The 23,018-nt window shown below is 40.8% G+C and overlaps 1 protein-coding gene across 1 annotated transcript in view; it reads left to right on the forward strand.

The window, feature by feature from the left end:
- POC1A (POC1 centriolar protein A) overlaps positions 1-23,018 on the forward strand; it is a 63,978-nt gene that overhangs the window by 30,451 nt on the left and 10,509 nt on the right. The window contains exons 9-10 of the mRNA XM_009321846.1: positions 2,448-2,546; positions 19,653-19,793. Coding sequence (XP_009320121.1) covers positions 2,448-2,546; positions 19,653-19,793 — 240 coding nt within the window. The remainder of the gene's footprint in view (positions 1-2,447; positions 2,547-19,652; positions 19,794-23,018) is intronic.

The following is a 23,018-nucleotide window of genomic DNA, read 5'->3' on the forward strand; positions in this document are numbered from 1 at the left end:
TGGGAGCCTGGTGCAAAGCTGTGCTAATGCTGTGGTTGCACAGCTGTTTGGGTCAGAGTTGGACTTTTCTCTGCTGACCTTGATATGTACACTAGGGTTAAAAGCCTCGGTGTCTCGTACTGCTGGTAAAGGGTTTCTGTGGATGAAGCAGTTGGGGCAGTAGGGGAGATCTTTCTTCTGGTTCTGAGTTATAATCCAGATTCACATTTCTTAAGAGCTGCTGGGTTTTGATTTCTGTTGTCAGTGGGGGAAAGCAAAAATGTACCCAGTATGTCTGGACTGTGCTGAAATGACTTGCTTGGGTTCTCTTACGTAATGTGTGTTTTCAGTTGTATGCTATCAAGGAGGAAACCAGTAGCTCATGACAGTTTCAGGAGCCGCTGCATTTTAACTCTATTTTATAGATTAGAGATAGATGGCATAGCTTGTCATCCTGTCTCTTAAGACCACTTTTTATTTAAGCCTTTAAACAGACTGTTTTGAAGAGATGCATCTTAGGAAAAATTATATTGGGGTCACTATATTAAGGTTTGCTCTTGAAATGCTTATTTAGCACAACAAATAAATATACCTCTTTGCTGTTGTTTCTCTCTTCCTTAAAAGCCCTGATGTAGCTGGAAGTTGCAGTCATACAGTAATTCATTTACTTATTTTTCAACAGAAAACTTCAGAAATTTTATTTGTATTCAATTTCTAGGCATAGCCAAGAAGCTGACTTTTTATTTATTTCATTTTTAGCTTAAGAGGCTGTATTAGCCTACATTTCTCTGTTGTGTAAGGTAGATTCCCTCAAAAGGCTTGTTTTATTGGCTCCCTCTTTGTCTCTCCTGTGGTTGGGATTTCTTTAAAGTAATGCTCATTGCAAAGTATCACCTGCTATTGTTAAACTGAAACACTGAATGGCAATGAATGCCTCCCCAGAAAGGTGCTTTGTAAAGGTACATTTATGGCATGGGGTCGTAACTGACTTCTTTGGCAGCCTTTTCCATTGTAGTTCAAGGCTTTGTGTTTCTGAACGCGTGTATTGGGAAGGGTGTCTGTTGGCTTTCCTTTTCTTAGCTCCCATGAAGGAACTGCCTCTCTTCTCTTAAGTTTGTGTCTGAAAATGCAGGCTGTTCTTCCTTCTGTGCATGGAGGAAGAACTTTAACATACAATATAAGTATTGAAAACAGCGTTAGTCTTAAATTGCCAGTTGTGTATATACAAGAAGCTTTTTCAGTGGAATGGACCTCGCTGAATAGTAGCTTTCTGAATCCAAGAGAAGTATGAGAAATAATAATCAAGAACATCTCTACAGGTCGAAACCTTTTTTTTGTGGGGTAACTTAGGCATGTAGTCTGTCTAAAAAAAAAAAAATTAATTACTGAACTGCAAACAGGCCTGTTGTATGAGCCCGCTGGAATCAGGAGGTGCCATTTGCACCCTGTGCTGCAAATATATGCTGGTTTTAACATAGTTAGTATGAGTTGCCCTGCTGAAGATATGGATGGACTTCAACCCAAAGTAGTGGTCTAAGTATCCATTTTTCTGTCATCGGTCTTCACTGAGCTGTGTGGCATTGCTCTTAGTCCCCAGGTTAGACTAAGTGGCAATGCCCATCTTTGTTGTAATAGCACCTTTGCTAGCTGTGAAGGGACAATCTATACAGTAAAAGAGCATCACTTTTTTCTGTTACACAATGGAATGGCCTTGTTGGTTAACTATGCAACTACAAAAGAAAAATGCTTTTATTTCACATGAAGCAGGGATGAAAACTTGTAAGTGAAGGATAAACACTGATGTTTCTGATAACCAAGATGAGCTGCCTGGTTTCATAGGTGTCTTTCAGACTTCTGAAATAGTTGACTGATTGCTCTTAAACTTTTTTAGACTTTTAGAGCCACTGCTAAGGATTTTACTTCATAGATTTGCTCTTGATATGTTCAAGTGCTTTATGTGTTAGAGGCCTCTCTTCCAAAGTAAATACTGCATTATGGAGAGAAGATGCCTATAAGTGGGATTTAATTTTAGTGTTTAGCTGATGAACTAGCTCAAGATCCCTAATGCTAGTCTCAAAGTACTAACTCTCTTCTTTTCCTGTGAATGAATCTCACGATAAACCAGTGACTAGTTGTTTGGGGTGTGGCTGATAAGTGCTATAATGCTAAGCATGGTATTTTAATATATCTTGTGGTTTTGATGGTGTATTCTGAATGTTGCTTTGAAGTTCTCTGGCTCTAGTTTCATGATGTTCCTGACCCAAAGAATGTTGGAAGAGGTCACTTACCCATTGAGAACGTAGTTATGCTATGTCTGTATTCAGTAGCATATTAACAAATAACATCCTTAATTTAATCGATGGTAAGCTTTGGTGTGCACCTGCTGACTCTTTTCTGATGTGTTCACAAAATTGACCTTTAAGTAAACGTAGACGGAAAACTTTAATAGAGATAACTTTCTTCTGCAGGTGATGGTGTGGAAGACTAACTTTGATGCAGCAGATTATGGCGATGTACTGAAAACGCAGAAGTCTGGCACTAGTGTGGATGGGACTCATCACACTCTGGTAGGTCAGCATACAGAAATAGCATAGAATTGCTTTTCAGTACACTTTCTGCAACTTGAAAGCATGTGGCTCTTTCAGGCAGTTGAACTATAAAGCCATCTTTTCTTAGTATTTATTTGAGCTGCAGGATGTCTGTTTTTAACCAATCTTATATTGTTTGTTTTGTTTAACTGTATTTACTTTATAGGAAAGTGATATAATGATTTTAAAAGGAAATAAATTTACTGCATGTGTATATGCATTTTTAATAAAAACAGCCTGTGTTTAAGAATGTGTGGTAGGCTTGGATAGTCCACAAAAAAGCACAGACGTGAGTAACAGCTGAAGTCAGTTTTGCTAGCTGATATGAATCCTTAAGGCTGGTGTCGATCCTGAAAATAGATATTGTTCATGATATCTTTTTGCTGACAACCAGCAAAGACAAGAGAAATCTCCGTGCATGGACTTCACACGTAAGAAATAGGTGATGTATTATTCTGGAGCTTCTTTCCTAAATACTTGGAGACATCAGTTCATATCTGTTGCCTGAACCATGTGTTAAAAGAGACATCTGAGTTCTGACTGTATCTAGTGGATAAATCCACCAACTGAGTAATTCAGTATGATGCACTGATCTAAGTGTAGTACTGATGTTGGATGTCATGGCTATTACAAGAGTAACCCTTTAAAATTACTGCCAATATGAGTTATAAGTTTTGCACATGGTGATGCTTCACTTAAACTTCTGTATTTTGTCTTGTCAATCTTTGGATATTTTTGATACATTTGAGTATACCAACAGGATCCTGAAATATGTTATTACTGTGGCTGGTTTTGGTACATCTTGTTCAACATGAGCTGTAAGCTAAAAAGCAGTTTGTGAACCGGGGGGTTTATGCATATGTGGCATTGCCACAGAGCAACAGATGTTGGCTAGAAGCTTACCTTTCAACTGAGGCAATGTCTTTAATCTTATCAACTTAGATCTTCTTTAGTGGACTACTAAGCTTCTGTTCTCTCTTAAACATAGTAGCGTTTTTATTTAATAGACTTCAGTCCGTTGCTGGAGGTGATGGAATAGCTGTAGTATTTTGTGATGGACAAGATCAGAGTCTAACCAACTGCAGCTCTAAACCTGATGCTTTACTATGTGGAGTACTCTGTAAAGAAAGCAAACACAACCCCAGAGGATGTTAGTGCTAGGTGAGTGGGAGAGGATGGTAGGAAGCAATCACAGAAGGAAGGAGGAGGTAAAAATGTTTATTGATCTTCGGCTGGTTTTGGCTAAAACTGACTTCTTCCTTTTCCTCCTCTCTTGTGTGCTAACTCTAAAGTTATGCAGGCTATGAAAGTAGCAGTCCAATGACCTCTTTGTTTATTAGCCTATTGAACTGGACTAACTTTGAACTCTATCTGCTTTAATTTAAGATATTGTGTAGTATAATTCTGGGCTGAAATACAGCAGAGACAAAGAAAGCCTTTATGGGAAGAAATATTGTTTTCAGTTTGTAACATTCCAAGGAATGGCTTAAATAATGTTGACAAGGTGTCTGCTAACGGGAGATTATGGTAAGCTTACCCCATCTGTACTGCTGCTATTACCGGAGCATATTATCCAGTAGTAATTTAAGGAAAGGAAGGAAATGCCTGAGCTCTTCTAAAACATAGTTCTTCACTATAGAACCTCTTAAGATGTGCATTGAAGGCAGCTGCTGAACAAAACCCTTGAACAATGACTAACCACCCTGAACATCTGTCCCTCCAACAAAACTATTCCCCTGTGGAAGAGGGTTTACCTGGCAAAACCTCTAATAGATGCTGCTGGGACCAACTGTTTGTGTACTACTGACAGGCAAATCCATGTCATGTGGTGTTGGTTGACAAGGGGTTGCTCTACTCATGCTCTGAGCCTGTGGGGAAACAGAGCACTGCAAATTATTTGAGGTGTAATATATTGGTTCGGACCAGGTGCTGTGTTTTTTACAGAGGGCAAAGTGAATCCATACTGCGTCATGTGGAAGAGACATACTTTGGTTTGGGTGCATAAATTACTTCAAAGGAGTGAGTATTTTGAACTGCCACCCAAATGCAACCTTTGGCTTGGGCATGTAGCGTGGGAGCTGCTGATCCCAGCAGTATTATCTAAATATAAAAAGTGTTGGAAAGTTAACTGTGTTATGTGCAACTTACAAAAAATCAAATTGAGTGATAGTAGGATTATTCCTTCCTATTTACTCCTTGGGCAAATGTGGTGTTACCTTTTAGTCTGAATAGCACAAATGATGCTTCCACTAGAACTGCCAGATTAGCTATGAGTATGAATAGAGACTTGTAAATTAAACCTTTGAATGCCTTCAACAGTAAAATTATCCCTGATTAAAAAGCAGGGGTGAAGGTGGTTGCAACGGAGAGCTTGGGTGCTAGCTGGCACAACTAAGTCTGAAGTTCAACGTGATCTCTTTTATGCAGTGAAAAACACTGTTTTGCCTTGAAAGTGTGATGCAGCTCTGTCCTGCTATAAAGGAGTGGAGTTCAATTTTTGTCTTGTGACATAAATTGTCACATAGTCTGATTGTCTTTGTCACATTGGCTTTGGCAGCACCAATCAGACTATGTAGTCTAAACTTTTGGGGGGAGTATCAGCTGTATTGTGGCTGCCTGTTACAAGAACAATCATGTAGCATGCTAGAGCCTATACCTGGTCTCTACTAAGAGCTCACTACACTTCATGAGAATGGAAATTCAAAAATATGACTAGTACTTAATATCCTTGTGTATTAGGTTATTAGGAATGCAACGCTTCAATATTAAGGCAGTTATAGTTGCTAAAGTTAGAAGGGGAAGAATAAACAATGTAGTCTGAGAGCCTGTTTTGAATAACATAGGTTAAGTTTAAATTTAGAATCGATATGAAATGTTCTTCGCTGTTAAAAAGCTGATATGTCTGAAAATGGCTTGATTTGTTATTCTAAGGAATAAGTATACCCTGAGCATGGAAATCTTGGCTCCATAATAACTTGTCCATTCATGGCAGTCTACTCTTTTCTTTCAAGTGAATTTCATGACACTTATCATTTAGAAATGTATTATGTTGGGCTCTTTAAGAGTGCTGTCACTGCTACAACTTACTGCAAGACTTAAATTTCACTATATATTCAGTTTCCAGTTTTGAGTGAAATGTTTTGGTTTTTTTAATAGTGAAGTACTTATTTTGGTGGATTTTGTGTAGAGATCAGTTACTCTTCCCATCAAAATCAGACTTGAAGCTGCCACCTGTGGCTACTGATTTCATGCTGAGCTCACCTTTACATTCAATGAAAAGTGAAACTGCTTCATCCTTCTCTACTGCTGTGTTAGTGTGCCGGGATTCTGCTTCTTGAATAATACTGAGATTTTGCAGACATTTTTGAATGTAACTACATTTAAAACAGGTGCATAGGTTATTTAGTTTTGGTACCCCTAAAACACATGAATGCTATTCTTGACACATCTTGAATCTGTTTCCACCCTTAAGTCAGAGAATATTTTTCCAAGGAGAGCTTATGCTCTCATGTGTAGCTGTAATTTTTTTAAGAGTTGTGAAAGCACAAATACTAATCAAAACAGTGGTAGTGTAAAAACACTCAGTTTAGTATCCAGTTTCTCATGGGGAGAGTCAGACTAACATGCAAGTGCTAAGAAAGAATAACTGAACACAGACGCCAACACTAGTTTGTCGTCAAGATGAATAGGAAGAAAAAAGAATCCTAAATAACCTGTGGGATAAGAGGTATGAAACACTGTCAAGGCTGGTGAGCTTGAAAACAAACTTTCTCTAAAACAGTTTTTGCTTCCATAGGCAGAGGGAGACTGGAGCCTTTAGATGCTGGTTTCTCAGGCCGTTGGTTAAAGTTCATTATGAATCAGGGTATTGGGCTTGTTTGCAACAATAGGCATGAACTTCAAAGTTGCTCTGCCCACCTGCTTGTGTTTTCTGTAAACATATGAGGCTTGGGAGATGCAGCTTGCTTTGAAAGTAAAACTGCTATGTGCCAGGTCTAATGCAAATGAAAAGCTCATGATGAGCAGGAATTGCAGTCATGACTATGGTGTAAAAGCATAGGTGTGAAAGTGTGATAAAGAAAACACTAAAGCTGTCAGAAGTGAATTATAAATATGTTAGCGTAGATATGAGACTGTTAGATTAGAATTACAGTAGCTCTGAAATAAATGCTTATTCTTAAATTATAAGCTAATGATTGTTGCTAGTAAGTGTTGCATAATTGCCTTGAAAACCGAAGTTAAGGACAAGCACTCGTGATGCGTGCTGTATGAAGCTGATGGGAAGAAATGAAGTCTTATAGTCCTGTGTCTTGATCCTATAAGCATTTGTGTTTGCTTTGATCTAGAATGTAAGGGGTAAGAGTAAATTCATGTGTTAAGCTGCAGTATTGAGTGGTAAGGACCTAAAGGAAAGTCAGAATAAGAGGTACGGATTTTGCATGTGATTTCATAAATACAGGCTCTTACGCTTGTCCTGGGGTCAGTAACTGTAAGCATAAGGGTCTGTCTGTATGAAGATTTGTGTAGGATCAGATGAAATTACATGCTCCTGGATCTGATACGTTGTAAAAGCATTCATCGTACAACTTGTTCTTTCCAGAGAAGGCAGATAATGTGTTTTATTTTGCGGGTTTGGTGGTGTTTTTTTTGCAAATACAAGGAAAGCTTCGTACATGTGGTTGCAGCCGATGTGAGTATACAAGAACACTTGTTTCATTATGTGACAGATTTGCTGCTATTGTTGACTAATTCCGAGAAGACTATGTATGGTCAAGTTTTATGAGCAAATGCTGAACAGCTGATGTCACATGGACGGTTAGAAAGTGCTTGGGTGTTTAGATAAGCTTCTACACTGAAAATTATGAATAAAAACATGGTAGTATAAGCTAAGTTGGTAAACAGTTTTTCATGCGATGTTATGGAAAATAGGAAATATTCATTGATTCTTAAACTCAAGTTAAACATAAACCTTCTTTAGGCATGTTGTAACTCTGCAAAATACTACTTTGCAAAGGAGGAGGCTGATGAGGAAACTTTAGTCTAAGCCTCTACATGTAGCTTTCTAAAGAAAAATACTTTAAAACTTGTTTGTGTTGCAGTATCTCAGAGGCAAGGCTATCTTGAACAGGGGGAGTTGGGAGCTTCAGATGTCCAGAAGGCAGTGAAATGCACAGTCTGCAAAGGTTGTGTGTAGTCTGTTTATCTCAAACTATAGGTGTCCTGGTGAGAGAGGTAATAGTTACAGCAGAACATAAGCTTACAGGTGATGGGGAATTGTTTCTCTTGCCACTTCAATTGTGAATTCTGCAACCATATAACCAATATATGCAGCTCAGTTTTCAGCTCCTGGTAGGACTCTGAGAGACGTGCTCATGTGAGTGGATGTGCAGACAGATTCAAAAGCAGGTAATCCCTTGGTAGGGCAATCTGGGAGACATGGGCAGAGGTGCAGAGTTGTCCTCTGTCACTCTCTTGCCAAGAAGTATTTCTGCTCTTCTGAAATTCAAGAGCACAAATGTTTAAAATATCTTTAGCTCCTTTGAAGTTAAATGGTACTCAACGGTGGAGCTACCAAATTTGAAAGCTAATAGCAGAGCAGACTTCACAAAGTGAAGCTTGGGGAAGAGCAGTGCTTCAGCGGAAAGGACTTTTAAACAAGTAAGTAGCCCGTGATTCTTCAAATGCATCTTTTGGCTAAGACAGACATTTAGGCCTCTTTCTGTACTGCTGGGTTTAAAATTTTCTCCAGGCATTGGACTGTGCTTATTTCTTCAATGGCAATTTTTCCAAAATAGTTCTGTTGAATAGGATTGGAGACTAATTCCAAAAAATGTGATCGGTCATAAAGTTGTCTGAGGCCTATAACTGTCCAAAACTGACTGCACCTCTCCTTTGCTGATCCTGTTCTGTGTTTGGTGACCTTGGGTGCCTCCTGCGCTCAGCCCATGATCTCCGTGCTGACTGCAGCAGTTCATTCTGTCAGCCACTCATTCCTTGCGTAAATAAATTCCTCCTGAGTTACTCATAGGCCAGATGTGCCTCTTCTTTTTTGACCTTTTGGCTTCCAAATTGGTAACTATCTCTAACTTTGGCATCCGTTAATACTTATGAATACTTTTGTACATTTTTTTCTTTTTCTTGCTGCGAAATCCCCTCCTGGGAAGCAGTTTCATTGCACAGAGCTACAGCTCTTTGCAATTGGATGTGAATGTGTGTTGTCGTTTGCACCTCCTCCACCCCCTTCTATTTATTTATTTTTTAAGAGTTGTAAAGGAGAAATCTTGTATTCAACAGCAGGGGATCCAACCTTCAGCCTTGAGGATAAATGTGGTCTGCAAAACGACTATTTTTCCTGATGTGCTTGTCACCTTTTTTTATGAGGATGTGTTCCCACTCCAGGAAGCTTTAGTCTGGTACATGATTGTCTTCCTCTTGGAATAGGTAGGTAGATTATTTATTTACCTAAAACACCACCAGTGTGAGTGCTCAAGATGTTTCCACTGTTTTCTACCCTGCTTGGCTGTGGGAGTAGAAGCTTCATAGGGATGGGCAGGAGTCTTACTATGACAGATCACAGTCAGGAGCTCTTTCCCACATCCTTCACAAGCAGTGCAGTTGCAGATGGTTACTCATAGCTGCCTAACCTTCGCTCTTTCATTGAAGGAAGCCCGCTCATGTAAGCCTATTGAAACATATGACCTTGTATTTTTTCTTTTTTTTTTTTTTCCAAGGAGAGAGAAGTTCAACAGGAACAGAGGAAGAGGCTTCTTTCCTCTCCCTCCTTTGTGGTGTGGGCAAAGCTGGGTCTCTACCTTGGCCTGCACCTGAAGAGGCTGTGCTTGTAAACTTTGTGAGAGCCAGAAGGATGTAATTTTCTTTCATCACTCTCGTCCTTGTTTTAGCAAAGTAGTTCTTTCTGTGCAAGAAGTGTCCTCCCATGGTGTCTTCCACTGATCTTGCTGGAAACCAGAGATTTAAAATGGGATGAACTCTAACCCCCAAGAGGTTCCAGACACTTAGCTGACTACAGGAGCTGTTATGGTGAACAAGCCTGGCCAGTTGAGAACGTTTGCTTGATCTATTCCTGCCTGGTTCTGTATCCTCAGACTCTGGGAAAATAATCATTCTTCCCATTGTGGTATATGGTTAGTAGGAACTATGGCTAATGTGGGCCAGAAAGAGCACACTTACATACGTTTATAAATGAATGGGTTCTTGTTAACAAAAGAGATAGAAACTTGGTCTTATGTTGTGTGTTTACAGGCCTGTCTGAACTCCTTCACCCTGGTACAGATAATGTGATTCCAGCCCAGAAAAAGCATCGGTGTCGCATCATCTGTTTTGCGGGTAGCCCTGAAGGCGGTAACCCCTTGGGTTCATTATTGAAAAGGCTGGATCCAACTGAGCTCTAGAGTCTGGCTGTAATTCACTGTAGAACAAAGTCTAGCAACAGTACCAGGTTTCTTCATACCAGGAAGCCTGAGTTTATCTAAGCAGAACTGAATAGCTATATCAGTTGACTGTGCTCTTTGTGGAGCCTCACTGCAGATCTCGCCGATTTTCTCCATCTTAATTTGACTGTGAGGCCACATCCGAGTGAAATACGTGGTTTTCTCTCACTTCACTAAATGAGTGTCTACCTCACAAGCAGCTAACAGCAGACCTTCTTTCTGGAAGATATTCCAGGAAGCCTCTGTTAATGGCTAGCCCTCTAATACTCTATTTCAGCTTTTTTTGTTGTTACTGTGTGAAACTGAATTTTTCACAAGCTAATGGGTTTTGCCCCTATGTTGTTGCTCTTTCCCCTGAAACTTTTGGGTTTGCTTTTTCTCTTGATATGGTCAATGTAAGGAGAGAAGGGTGTGCGCGACAAAGAAATGAAAGCTTATGTCTTCTCTGATTTTGTGTGTTAACATTTTTACACACTGTTGCAGGCTGTTTATCAGAGGTTTCATATCTTGTCTTGATGTGGGACTTGAGAGAGAGGAAAAGGCAGGGTATAGGCACCTTCAGCTTGGCTTTCCGAGAGGCTCTGAATGACTGCAACAACCTGCAACAGCTTTGCCCATTAATGGATGGGAGCAGCCATGCTGCTACAGCTGTTTTCCCTTGTGTTCTGGTTTGACAAGATTTTTTGCAGAAATAAGAGCATCAGCTTTTAATTTCTGTCATATTACAGTGAATAGATTTGTTCTGTAAGGCTCTGGAACAATAAGGCAAGTCCTGACAAGTCATTATTGGTCAGAATAAAAATTGCCTTTTAAGTTCAGCATCTCAGGCTAATTAATGTAAATTCACCCATTTAGGTTGCTGCTGTATGTGGCTTGTTTTAATGCTTGAGTCATAATTCAAAGAGAAGAGACGGAGGCAAGATTTATATTTTTTCCAAGCTGCTATTCTGTGTCAGCTTTGAGATGGATGAAGGTAGCTCAAGCTTTAAAAGTTTCTAAGATCTCAAACTTTTCTGCTAGAATCCAAACTTCAAGCAAGAGTAATAACAAATGGGCATGTTATAATATGTGTCTGCATATGTTTACATTTATGTCTATATACATAACATGTTATTTATGTATAAGTAACATACATAGGCATGCACATTATGTATGTTACACAGCATATACATACCTATTTCATTAGAAAGAGGCAAATGATTCTGATGAAGAAAATGAGCTGGAAGCTGTCGTTCACACTTCAGGAGATCACTGTGGGTGTTCTGCTTCTTGCCTTGGAGACTGTTGCTTTTGGTGTAAAAGAACCTGTGGCTGGATAACCCAAGGCTGAGGATAAACACTTTGTTTCAGTGTTTGGCTGCTTTTTCTTGGGAGCTTTTCCCAAGTGCGATCTTAAACGGGGCCAGGGAACAGTCGTTCAATTCTTGCTGAAATTTCTCAACCAGTGGTTCTCATATTTATCTTTTTGTTCCTCTAGTGGCTTGTTTCCACACAAAACTGTTCCTTTGAGGTTTTTGGTACTGTTATTCTCCAGGAGTAGTGTTAGGATAGCCAGTTGAGCATCACCTGTACAACAAAGCTTAATTATTCCATACTAAATTCTGGAAGACCTCTTCTAAGAAAACACTAGGATTGATGGGAGGGGACAATTGGTTAAGGGAGGTAGAATGCCTAGGCAAGGTAGGAAAAGACAAATCTAAAATGTTGAAGGCTACCCTTAGCTCTTCCTTCTCAATAAATACAGACTTGCTTTATTTTTTAAACAGCTGGTAGTCATTAAGTTTCACCTGTCCATGCACTCTTTCACTGGGCTTTCAATGCCTGGCATCAATGTTTCCCATTTTCACTCATCACAGAAATGCCATTTGTGCTTTTGGGAAAGTTTTGCACATACTGCATTCCCATTCTTTGGTGTTTGTAGAGGGCTTTTTAGCTATTTGAAATGTAACTCAAATTGGAGAGGAGCTGACTACTGAAGATTAGTTCCTATTATTTTAGCATCTTTCCTTTGTGAGACTGAGAATTAATGTAGCATTGCATCACTTAGCAGTCATTTGGAAACCCTAGCTTTGTTAGAGGTATATTCCTTACTTCTTTTGGGTTGTGGCAATCCCCTTTGCCAGAGCTTATTAGGAACTGTGACTTTTATTCTTTCCAGTGCCAGATACACTCTGCCTTGGAAATCAGTGTGGGGATCTACTTTCTTTCAACTTTTTGTGTAAAACAACGATCACACAGCACAAAAAAACCATAAGCCTGATCTCAGCTGGCACATGACCAGTTGATGCCATGGTGTATATAGTGGCGCTCAGTACAAACCAACTGTAAAGCATGGACAGCATGTAGCTTGGATGCTTTTAGCAGTCTGCATAGATGCTTGTTACCTGAAGTTACCTCGAAAACCATGATACTAATGTCTGTCTTGGTTTAAAAGTGACACTTATAGAGTATAGAGGTAAGTTAAGTGGACCAACAGACAGTGAACCAGAAGAGCAAGGTGACTGAAACATGGGAGGGGAACAGCTTTTCCCTTCTGGCAGGCAGGAGCAGGGTGAGGACCTGCTCTTGGCCGGAGATTGCCAAACAGCATCACTTGCAGAGATAGAATCCGAGTATTTCTGTAAGCAAATACAAATTTCAGTCCAAGTGCAGTCTTCTATGTATGGACAGGCTGGTTTCATGCATGTTTGAGTACTGTAGCTGGCCATTAGTTGTTACCCCTGTTTATTTCCTTCCTGGCAGTTTGGTCAGCAGAGCTGGATGATATGATGCTGCTTCACTTAAAATACACAAACCTTACTCCATCCGCCTGCCTCTGCCAGTGGTTCACTTAGGCTTTGGCACGAGAGTGCCTTGGGATTTAAAAGGGTTTGAGATGTACCTATTAACTCTGTTTCTTCTTGGGGTTATCACAGACTTAATATTTATTGGCCTATGGCAAAACATGGCCATTACTAAGGAGGTGCCAAGTTTTAATGTTTTGATGTGGTATTTTTAGTAGCACCAATAGGGAGAAGGCTTCTGTCTAAATCACTTTTGGCCTCTTGCATATCTGACCTAACTTATCTCTTGGTGTGAAGCAAAAATGCAAGCAAAAATAAAAGGGAACTAAGTTGTTCTCACCTCCCTTTTTCTCCCCCTCCCTCCCAAATCCCCTTCCGTTACCACAACGTGAATCCTGAAGTAAGAGGTGAGCAGGGACGAATGGTCTTATAAATTGTTTCGCAAAGCTAATTTAACTTGTATCCTAATTCTAGTTACCCTGTGCTGCTCTGGACAGTAGATGTGGAGTAATGCAAGTCTTGAAGACTGCGATTGCTCCAGAAATTTCAGTGCTGCCTTGAAGAGGGGATGCTTTTCTAGTCTAGAGAAACGTGCTTGTGCTCGAGAGCTGTGTTCAGTCAATGCTATTTTGTATGTAGCAGGGAGAAATGAGGTTACCTCTCAGTTTTTAATGATTCCTCCCATCTAGCATGGTATACTCCATCTGACCTTCCTGTGGAGCTTACCTTGAAGCTAATATGCTTCCACTGGATGTCACTATTGCTCTCTGAGAACACATTTAAAATATCACTTTACCTGTGGTGAAAATGACTTCTTGAAATAGAAGACTTCTAATGGTATTTCTTTCATTTGGATTAGTAGAATTGGGGTTTGAATAAACAGTGTACACCACCTTTGGGAGTTTTCTGCTCCTCTGTTTCTAGGGGAATTTTTTCCAACTAAGATAGTGAATTTAATTGCACTTAGTGAATTTTAATACATTGGATGTCTGTATTGAATTGAATATATTGGATATATGTGTTGCTTAAAGGGAATGCCATCATTCTAGATTCTTGAAAATTAGTTCTTGATAACATCATATTCTCTTTAAAAGACAAACAAACAAACCCAACATGGTAGATACTGTGGAAATGGATTTACAGGGACTTAAAGGTAGAGCTGAACCTATCCCCCTTGTGCCACTCACTTCGTGCCTTCCAGTGGAGAGGGCTGAAGAGAAGGGAAAATAAATATTTCCTCTGGATTGAATTATAAGAATCCTACTTTTTATTAGTAGGTGTAAAATTCAGGTAGGTAGTTATCCTGTCAATATATCTTCTAAATATCACCATTTAGAAAGCAAAATGGCATTTTTTAATTGTCCCTTGCCGTTTTACTGCGGATGTACATGTGTAGTTAATACTTGCCCTCCCACCCCCCAATCAGCACTATAATAGCTGGCCAGAATGCTGTTTAGCCAGAAGAATTTTCATAAGAGGCTCAGTAAGAGACCTCTGGAATGAAGGCTGATTAATTTTCCTCTTCCCCCAAGTAGTTGCACTGTGCTGTCTTTAAGTGGTTGCTATAAATAAATCACTTCTGTTTTCCCTTTGTCACTGAGAGCTGTATTGTATTCTGAAACTTCTAATCTATTCTTCCTTTAATGTTCAGCTGCTTCTCGCTATACTCCCAGTGCTTAATAAGCAGATGTTGTAATAAGATATTTAATGGCAAATACACTTGTTCAGTTGTGCCAAATAAATGGCACATGTGAACTCTGACTAAAATAGATTAAACCTCTGCAGTGGTGTCATTGTTCCTGCTGCCTGTCCCCAGGATTCAGCTGGCACTTTACCTTGCAGGTGAGTCAGATGGGAGCACAGGTGTCTCTCTCTGTAATAGTGATGCTCATCAGTACTGAGACTGTCACGAAGCCAATGCATATTTCAGGGCTCTTCCTATATTTTTTGCAATGTTTTTTAAAATCTGTTAGAATTTAAATCACTAGTGGCTGGCTCACCACATGATATAGATTGCTGTTAGGAGAAGGGTGGCTGGAGTTTGGTCTGTGAGGGCTTTCTTCTTCATTCTTATGGACAGTAGCAGGGATGATTTAATCTTTTTTACAGAATTTGCAAAAGTTTTAATCTGGGTGCAATTCAGTTCTCTCTCATGCGGGTGCACATTTCCTTTCAAACATACTGGCCATTAAGGTAGTGGTAAGTACCAGTTGTAGTCTAGCTGTCAAAGGAAAACTTCCAAACATTTCCCTCTCGTTAAAATGTAAAGGGCAAAGCTTCCCCTGAAGGACCCCACAATGATGCTTACCACTGTCAAATTTGGAAGCTCTACTAATGATTCAGTAGAGGCAGCCTTATTTTTTTGCCTTTAACACAGCTTCAACTGGTGTCACTGCTGTATTTGAACCATGGCAGAAGTCCACTTGAGTGCTTGTGGCAGACAACCTGTCCCTCTGAGCATTGCAGTCTCTTTCCAATTTTTTTAATGAAGAAGAGTGTGTTTGAGCTCACCAAAATGTTTGGCAGCTTTCTAAAATTAATGTCAAACAAAATTCTGGATGTCCATTTGGATTTAGGATATGTGTAAAACGCCCCAGTATCGGCCCTGTGAAGTCCCAGTTGTGTTTTCTTAGCAGGCAAAGCTTTCCTTATTGGTAAATCAATAAATGGAGACTTTGGCATGAAAAATTCAAAAGGATTAAACCCCCCCCGTTTTTCTCCTTGATGCCATGGTAGTGAAGGCCGGGGTATCACTGTTCACCTCTGTTCACAAGGCTTCTGGTAGCAGAGGGACATGCTTTGGGTGGTGTCAATACAGATATACCTAATTGGGCGCCTCAGCCTCTTCAAAAAAAGTGAATTGAAATTAGTCTAGTGAATCTGATCCATATGGATGCAAATGCTCTGCTGTGAAAAGGAAAGGCAAGTCCTGTGCCTTTGTGAGATGCAGCAGTGTGCATGTCCACCTTGGCTGGGTTGGCTGTCAGCTGATCCTTTTGCTGTTGTCCTTCTGATGTTCTGTACATCATGGGCTGCATTTACAGCTTGCAGTGTTTCTATGTGAGGCTAGCTGAGAGCTTGCAGGCGTTTTCAGTGAGCTCCACCTTGCACTGGACGTGCCTGCATTGGGCAAATCCAGTCTTAGCCCTAGTTGAACGCTGTGTATAGGACCCCTCTTTGAGAAGCCTACTTGGACAGGTCCCAGACTTCAGATTGCAGCTTGATGTCATCAGAGCGAGTGGGATGAGTAAGAAGCTAGAAAAAACTGACTTCAGCTTCTCTGCCTGACTGTTTGTGGGCAGTGATTCAAAGTGCTGTCTGTAGATGTGGGTGTTGGATACTTGTTTTTTGCACCTGCTGTGGCAGGGTAGGCTAGGGAGGATGTGCTTGTTCCTAGAACTGAATATTTGAAGACCTTGGTCAGTTGAGAGCCTCCCTTTTGGAAGTCACTCTCCATGATATGTTGACGTAGTTTTTTATTTGCTGGCTGAATGTGTCCCTAGTTTAGATAGATGAATTAACTCGTAGCTCATGCCTTCAGCAGTGAAGTTCTAGGTTATCTTCTTGATGATGATGGCCGGTAAGCAACCTTTCAAGTAGCTGTGGCTGAAATGGGGCAGGATGCCATATTGTCCTGCTTCTATTTTTCAATGTAGATATACTTCTGTTCCTGGGAGTATTGCCACCATTTAGAGTGCCTTCAGGAACCTGCACAGGCTTCGTGGAGGAGGCTTGCTTGGCTTTTCATGGGGGTGGTACATAGCCTGTGAGCTGATCAGCAGAGTGTAGCATCAGTGACAAACAGCTGCTGCTGCCTCTGGCTTCAACTTGACATGATGAGGGACCACCTGACCCCTAAAGCACCAGGTGTGGGAACATCTATGCAATATTGCCCTTGCAAATATGCCAGACTCCTAAACTTTGTGGACTGTAGCAAAAAGAATATCAACTGAGTTCAACCCAGCAGCTTTTTATGAAAAGCTGTCTGACATATGCTATAAAGATAGAGGGAGAAAATACATTGGTACAGTCATTTTTCTGCTTCTGTGAGTCAGCTTGTTCTAATGGGTTTTGAAGTGGATAGCTCATCATCATTTGGGGTTTTTAAGTGCAGGTTGTATGCAGTGTTAGCTCACTCAAATTTCTGCTGTGCCATGATTGACTGACCTAAAGTTACGTCATCTAAATATGATAGCCTTAAAATAACAAGAAAACATGCTTTTTAATGCTAATTACCCATTGAAAAGAAGTGTTTTGGTTTTTTGTTTTTACTTTTAAACAGCAAATAGTAGCTTTGTAAGGCTGGCTTTATCTCATCTCTGCAAGATCATATTTTAGTTGATTAAATCAATGCATTGGTGAGCAACATGTGGCTCTTGGGCTACTTGCAGCATAGGAGTATTGGAGTGTGGCTCCCATGCCGGGGCTGTGCAATGTGACCCGGAGTGTGGGCTGTGTTGGCCTAGGGCCTGTAGATAATCCAAATTATCCAAGCAGGTGGGAGGAAGCAAATTAGCAGAGGCTGGTGTGGCTGGTACCACCTGATACCCGGATGCATCCCAAGCCTGTGGTGTAGCAATGTGATCCCTGTGGAGCAGTTGTTCTATGTATCCTATAAACCTTTCCCTTCCTTTCCTGCTCCTTATGCAAAACTGGTCTTGTGATGCTTGGCTGTATGAGGATAGCTTTGGTTGGCAGGGATGGAAGAATGGTCAGCCCTTATAGCAATTAGTGGACAGCAGCAAGCCATTCTCCTGCCAAAGCCTGTTATTGCTGTGGCCTTTTCTTTCCTATCCCCCTCCTGCTCCCAGTCTTCAGCTTCCTGATGTAGTCATGTTTCTGTTCTTTGCACTGCTTATGAGACCCCACCTGGAGCACTGCGTCCAGCTCTGGAGCCCTCAACATGAGGAAGACATGGACCTGTTGGAGCGGGTCCAGAGGAGGGCCACGAAAATGATCAGGGGGATGGAACACCTCTCCTGTGAAGAAAGGCTGAGAGAGTTGGGGTTGTTCAGCCTGGAGAGGAGAAGGCTTCGGGGAGACCTTCTTGCAGCCTATCAGTACTTAAAGGGGGCTTATAAAAAAGATGGCGGCAAACTTTTTAGCAGGGCCTGTTGTGACAGGACAAGGGGGAATGGCTTGAAACTAAAGGGGGGTAGATTTAGACTAGATAGAAGGAAGAGATTTTTTTACGCTGAGAGTGGTGAAAGAGGTTGCCCAGAGAGGTGGTGGATGCCCCATCCCTGGAAACATTCGAGGTCAGGCTGGGTGGGGCTCTCAGCAACCTGATTTAGTCGAAGATGTTCCTGCTCTTTGAAGGGGGGTTGGACTAGATGACCTTTAGAGGTCCCTTCCAACCCAAACTATTCTATGATTATTGCTTATTTTGCCTAACTGTTGGGCTGGACCTCAGCCTTGGGAGCCTTTCTGTGGCCTAAATCAGTGACTCCCAGCAGCACAAGGTTTTTTTATATATATATTTAAAAAATATCTTTTGTGTGTGTATACATATGTGTGTACATACATATCTTCATAATGCACTAGGCAGTTTTCGGTTTAAAGTTGTATGAGTTGGTCTAAGGTCTTGTTGCAGCTTAGTTGCACATCTGCATACACCTGGCATCAAATATAGAGATGAGCAGGTAAATCAATACAGTGCTGGTGAGAAATGCATTCATGGTAGTGTGTATGAGAGAAGAGATAGAAGCAACTTAGAAAAAGTACATGCGGGAGAACGTAGAGACCACTTTTCAGTCTGTCAGAATTCCCTGCTGCTTTGAGTTGCAAACTTCAGTCATTTATGTGAGTAACAAGTGCATGGGATGGAGCTGCACCAGGCATCGGGCCATGGAGAAGTACATTTTGAGTGCTTTGATCTTGGCTTTAGATTCAAATCTTGTCTGTTAGTGTAAATTGAGAAACTTAAGTCTGCAATTGCTTAATCAGTTGGCTACCTTGTTTAGTTAGATAAACTTCTCTGAACTACTTGTATTGGTGGTAATGCAGATAAATAATGCAAATAGTGTTTGTTCTAGAAGAAGGATACCATTTTGAAAGAGCAGGAAAGAAGAATAAGTTCGCTAGTAAAGATCTATTTGTGCTTTTAAAACTTAATTTATTCTGAATGAAATATTCAAGCTTGCATAACTAAAACAGTTGAAACTGAAAACAGTTTGAAACTGTTCAAAGTAAACTTGTTCTTAACCTCATCGAGGAGGGAAAACCAGTTTGAGATATAAACAAAATTTAAATGACTAAATCAAAACTGTCTGTTTTAATGCATATTGGAACATCCTGCTTTTGCTGAACTTAACTACAGTACTGCATCCTTGCCTTCTTACAACTACCCAACACAGAGAGAAGCTTTTACTGCACTGTTGGAATGAAATAATTGGACTCCTCTCAGGGTAGCTTACTTAATTCTTGTAACTTGGATGTAGTACTTCTGTGTGGCTTCAGTAAGTCTTCGTTTACCTGTACAGTCTATGCCTGTGTACCACGAGCATGCCAAAGCTCTTTGCACATACAAAACTTGAACCTTGCAGGATTGCTTCAAGATTGTTATCTAAGGTTTGCCTTTCCTGATGAAGGTTTAAAAACAAACAAAAAACCCACAACACCCCACCCCCTCGAAAACAACAAAAAACCCCCCTCCACCTGGTAAAGACAGACAAGTCTGCAGCAGCTTTTCCTTTTCCAGTTGTTTTCTGAATTCCTGTTCTCTTTTGCCTATTTTTAATAGCATAGACTGTCCCAACATAAACTGTTCTTTACTGTTTACCCTCCATGAAACAGCAATCATTCTCCAGTTGTTTGCATCACAATAGCAGATTGTCTGTTTATTTTTCTAGCAATCAGAAATGGATTGTGGTGTTCATCTTAAGAAAACAAAACCTCAGGATTCTGGTAGAAACCATGCACAGCAAGATGAGGAGACCAGTCTCGCAAATACCTTGGAGCATATTATGGAACAGCTGGATGTTCTGACTCAGGTATGGTTTGCTCTTTAATTTTGTAATGAAAAAGGTACCTCTGACTAGAAGAATTGGGAATATTTTGCAATAGTTTTATAGAATAAAAGTGTGGCTCGTTCAAAACCTCTGCTTCTTAGTAGTTTTTTGACAAATCCATCTTCATCTGCTTGTCAGCTTCTCTCTCTCGGTTCCCTCACATCGACTTCTGGCTCAGGCCCTGCTCTTCCCCTAATTCCTTTACGCTGCGGTGTAGCAGAGTGCTACTTGAGCCAGCTCTGGTACCCTGTGCTATTAGCCAAGGTTTATCTAAGGTGATGCCTAGAGGAGTGGTTGGCAGTAGGACTGTTTTGGTGAATAATCTGTCTCTCTTCCCTCCTCCATTATACTGCAGTCTATAGGTAAACTCTGTTCAGATCCTGCTCCTTCCCCTCCCCCCCCTTCACCTACACAGTCCAATTTCTGCAGTATTCTCCTCCTATCAAGAAGTCTGGGCCCTTCTGTGCCTCATCTCTGAAACATGCTTTTCACCCACAGCTAGCAAACAACTAATCCCTTGCTAAAGCATTAACGTACAGTTCTTTCTCAGAGTCCCTAAGCGATGCTTGAACAGTACCAACCGTTAATGGTGATCATTACAGTATGTGTTTACTTAATAAGAATTTGGGAATAGTGCTGTTTTTTGTTTAACTGAATAGTTGCTCACTGCTCCTGTGAAGAAATACCATTTCTGATCATTGTCTGGGGCTGAATTTCATTGTGTATTTTCAAGGTATGTGAGAAGCAGGGAGAAAGCATGGGATAGTAACCATTGGTGATCTCCTGGAGATGAGACCATGGTCATAGGATGGAAAAATCTGTGTGGGAGGGCTTTTCTGTGAGTTTGAGTGTTCTTTCTGAGGAAGAACAAGCAGGTCTTGAACACTTGGTATTGAACATACTGATTACTAGTCCCAGTTAGCACTCTGCTCTTGAGAAGAAGTACTTGTCAAAAAGTGTAAGATGATGGGTTGCAGGGCACATCAGGGGATTGAAGTAGGGCTGATTTAGGGATTAAAAAACATTCCAGGACTATAGCCAGTCTAAAATAGTGTAGGGTGAAAACCAAAAGGTATTTAAGTTCATTTGGCAGAAATGCAAGAAAGCATTTTTCCTGTGGCCTCTAAAATGCTGAACACTGGAGGGGGGGGCGATGTGGGAATCTGGTATGACATTGGGCCCTCATGCTTGTGAGTAAAACGCAACCCAGTGTATACACAAAATATTTTATTACTGTTTTTATGTCTCCCTAGTAAGTTTGGAATGTGATCATTATCTTTCATTACATAAATCAGATCCACACTTCTGATGATGGATGTGTAATGGCTCCTTTTCAACTTCATAGGTGTTTAGAGGAGGCAAATATTGCAGTAAACAGTATGTGTGGGATTTAAACTAGACATAAGCAATGCAAACATCTCTCTCGAAGCTACTGTGTAACCATAGAAAATTCCAAATGTTGTTTTAAACCTAGCAGAAAGAGAAATTGAGATCAGTGGGGGAGGAATAAATTAGTAGGTTATAGGATAAAATTGGAAATAGGCCTGAAATTATAGTAAAAAAAAAACAAAAAGCTGCCTTGAGTAACTCTGCATTCAGCAACCTCTTACCTTTTTTGTAGTGCTTTTGCCATCCTTGAAGTACTTAATTTCCCACTGGTTCTAATCTTCATATGTTGTATTTTGTATTAACACCATTTTAATGCATTTGTGCGAGTAGATGTTCCTGACACAGTGTTGAAATGGTTTCATAATTCTTCATTTTCATGCCAAGGTTTTGATATTTAGCAGTGAAACAAACCAACACCAAACAAACTTAAGCAAATCAGCCTGGAAGTCCTCATTCCTAGAGTAAGGGAGGAGGTTCCTCAAAGAGGAGGAGGGATGCAGGCAGGTAGCAAGGCACAGCCATGGAAGGTAACTCTGGAGGGCATCTGCTTGCATAGCTAAACTTTTGGTTTTTCCAATGCTGATGGCCTGTAACAGAGAAAAGAATGCAGCTCCAGTAGGGCCACTGTTACCCCTCTTTCATGCAATTAGATGTTGACCAGGAGGAGCCATGGTGTGCTGACTGCTAGCAGAGATCCAAGTGAGATGGAAACAGCGGCTGGTGGTGTTGGGTTGGTTGTCCTTCCTAGCCATTTCTGCCAAAGCACAACTGGGTGCTGCTCCCTGCACGTAGCAGATTCAAACCAACGTTGTGTGTTTTACATGGCAGCTTTGGGCCTGCTGACTTCTTTTTGTGAAAGGACGACATCACTACTTCAAAAACGGAACAAAAAGCTTTGATAAATAACACATAACAGGTGTCAGTATTTTCTACCTTCTTGAAGAAGGGCTGAGGATGCTCCTGGTGCTCTGTTATAAATCATTGGCTCATAATTCCTGAGCGTTGCTTGTTTAAAGAGAACACTAATGGCATAAGCAGGGCCATGCAGTTGGAGGGAAAGGACAGAGTCCCCATGATATTTCCAGAAACCCTCTATTGATATAGCTGTTCATGTTTTTTTCAGGAATTTATAATTTGTTAGCTCCATGGGGGCTTGGGTATATTTCTGATGTGGTACCTTGAGCTCCTGCACTCTTTGTTCTTGTCGTAGTTTCCAACACTGTGTTAATGTGATGTAATGTACCAGTGGGGGAAACTTAAAAGTTGTGAAACTACTTTGGGAAGTTATGCAAATGTAAACCTAATTTATTTTCCTAATATTTTTCCATAGCTATCATTTCAAGGTTTATCATGCTAAACCTGGTATCATGTAAAAGTGGGAAGGAGAGAAAATACTTTCAATTTCTGCTGAAAGAGGTAATGGTAAGACATCAGCTGAAGGCTGTCATCTCTTGTCAGTGCACAGCTTTGTTCTGAGCTGCACACTTGAAGCTGCAATGTCTGCCGTTCACCAATTACCAGTACCTTCCCTCTGTTGACAATAGATTTCCAGATGAAGTGGGGTGTCATGTACTTGGAGACAGCGGGGTTGTTTTTATTCCATTAAGAGGTCTCTTCCTGCCAGACACCAATTGCAAGTAGAAGCGCTGTGGCTGTAGAAGCGTTGTGCCCCGTGCAGCAGGATGCACTTGAGCAGACTTGCTCTTTCAGTTAGGCACTTCAGTTCTTACTAGAGAAAGATGGATCAGGAAAAACTAGTGGCTGTTGTGTACCACATCTGGCGGTCACTGCTGTAGCAAATAGATATGGCCCCCTCGG

Source organism: Pygoscelis adeliae, unplaced genomic scaffold (genome assembly GCF_000699105.1).
Source record: "Pygoscelis adeliae isolate BGI_AS28 unplaced genomic scaffold, ASM69910v1 Scaffold94, whole genome shotgun sequence".
In the NCBI taxonomy this organism is placed as follows: domain Eukaryota; kingdom Metazoa; phylum Chordata; class Aves; order Sphenisciformes; family Spheniscidae; genus Pygoscelis; species Pygoscelis adeliae.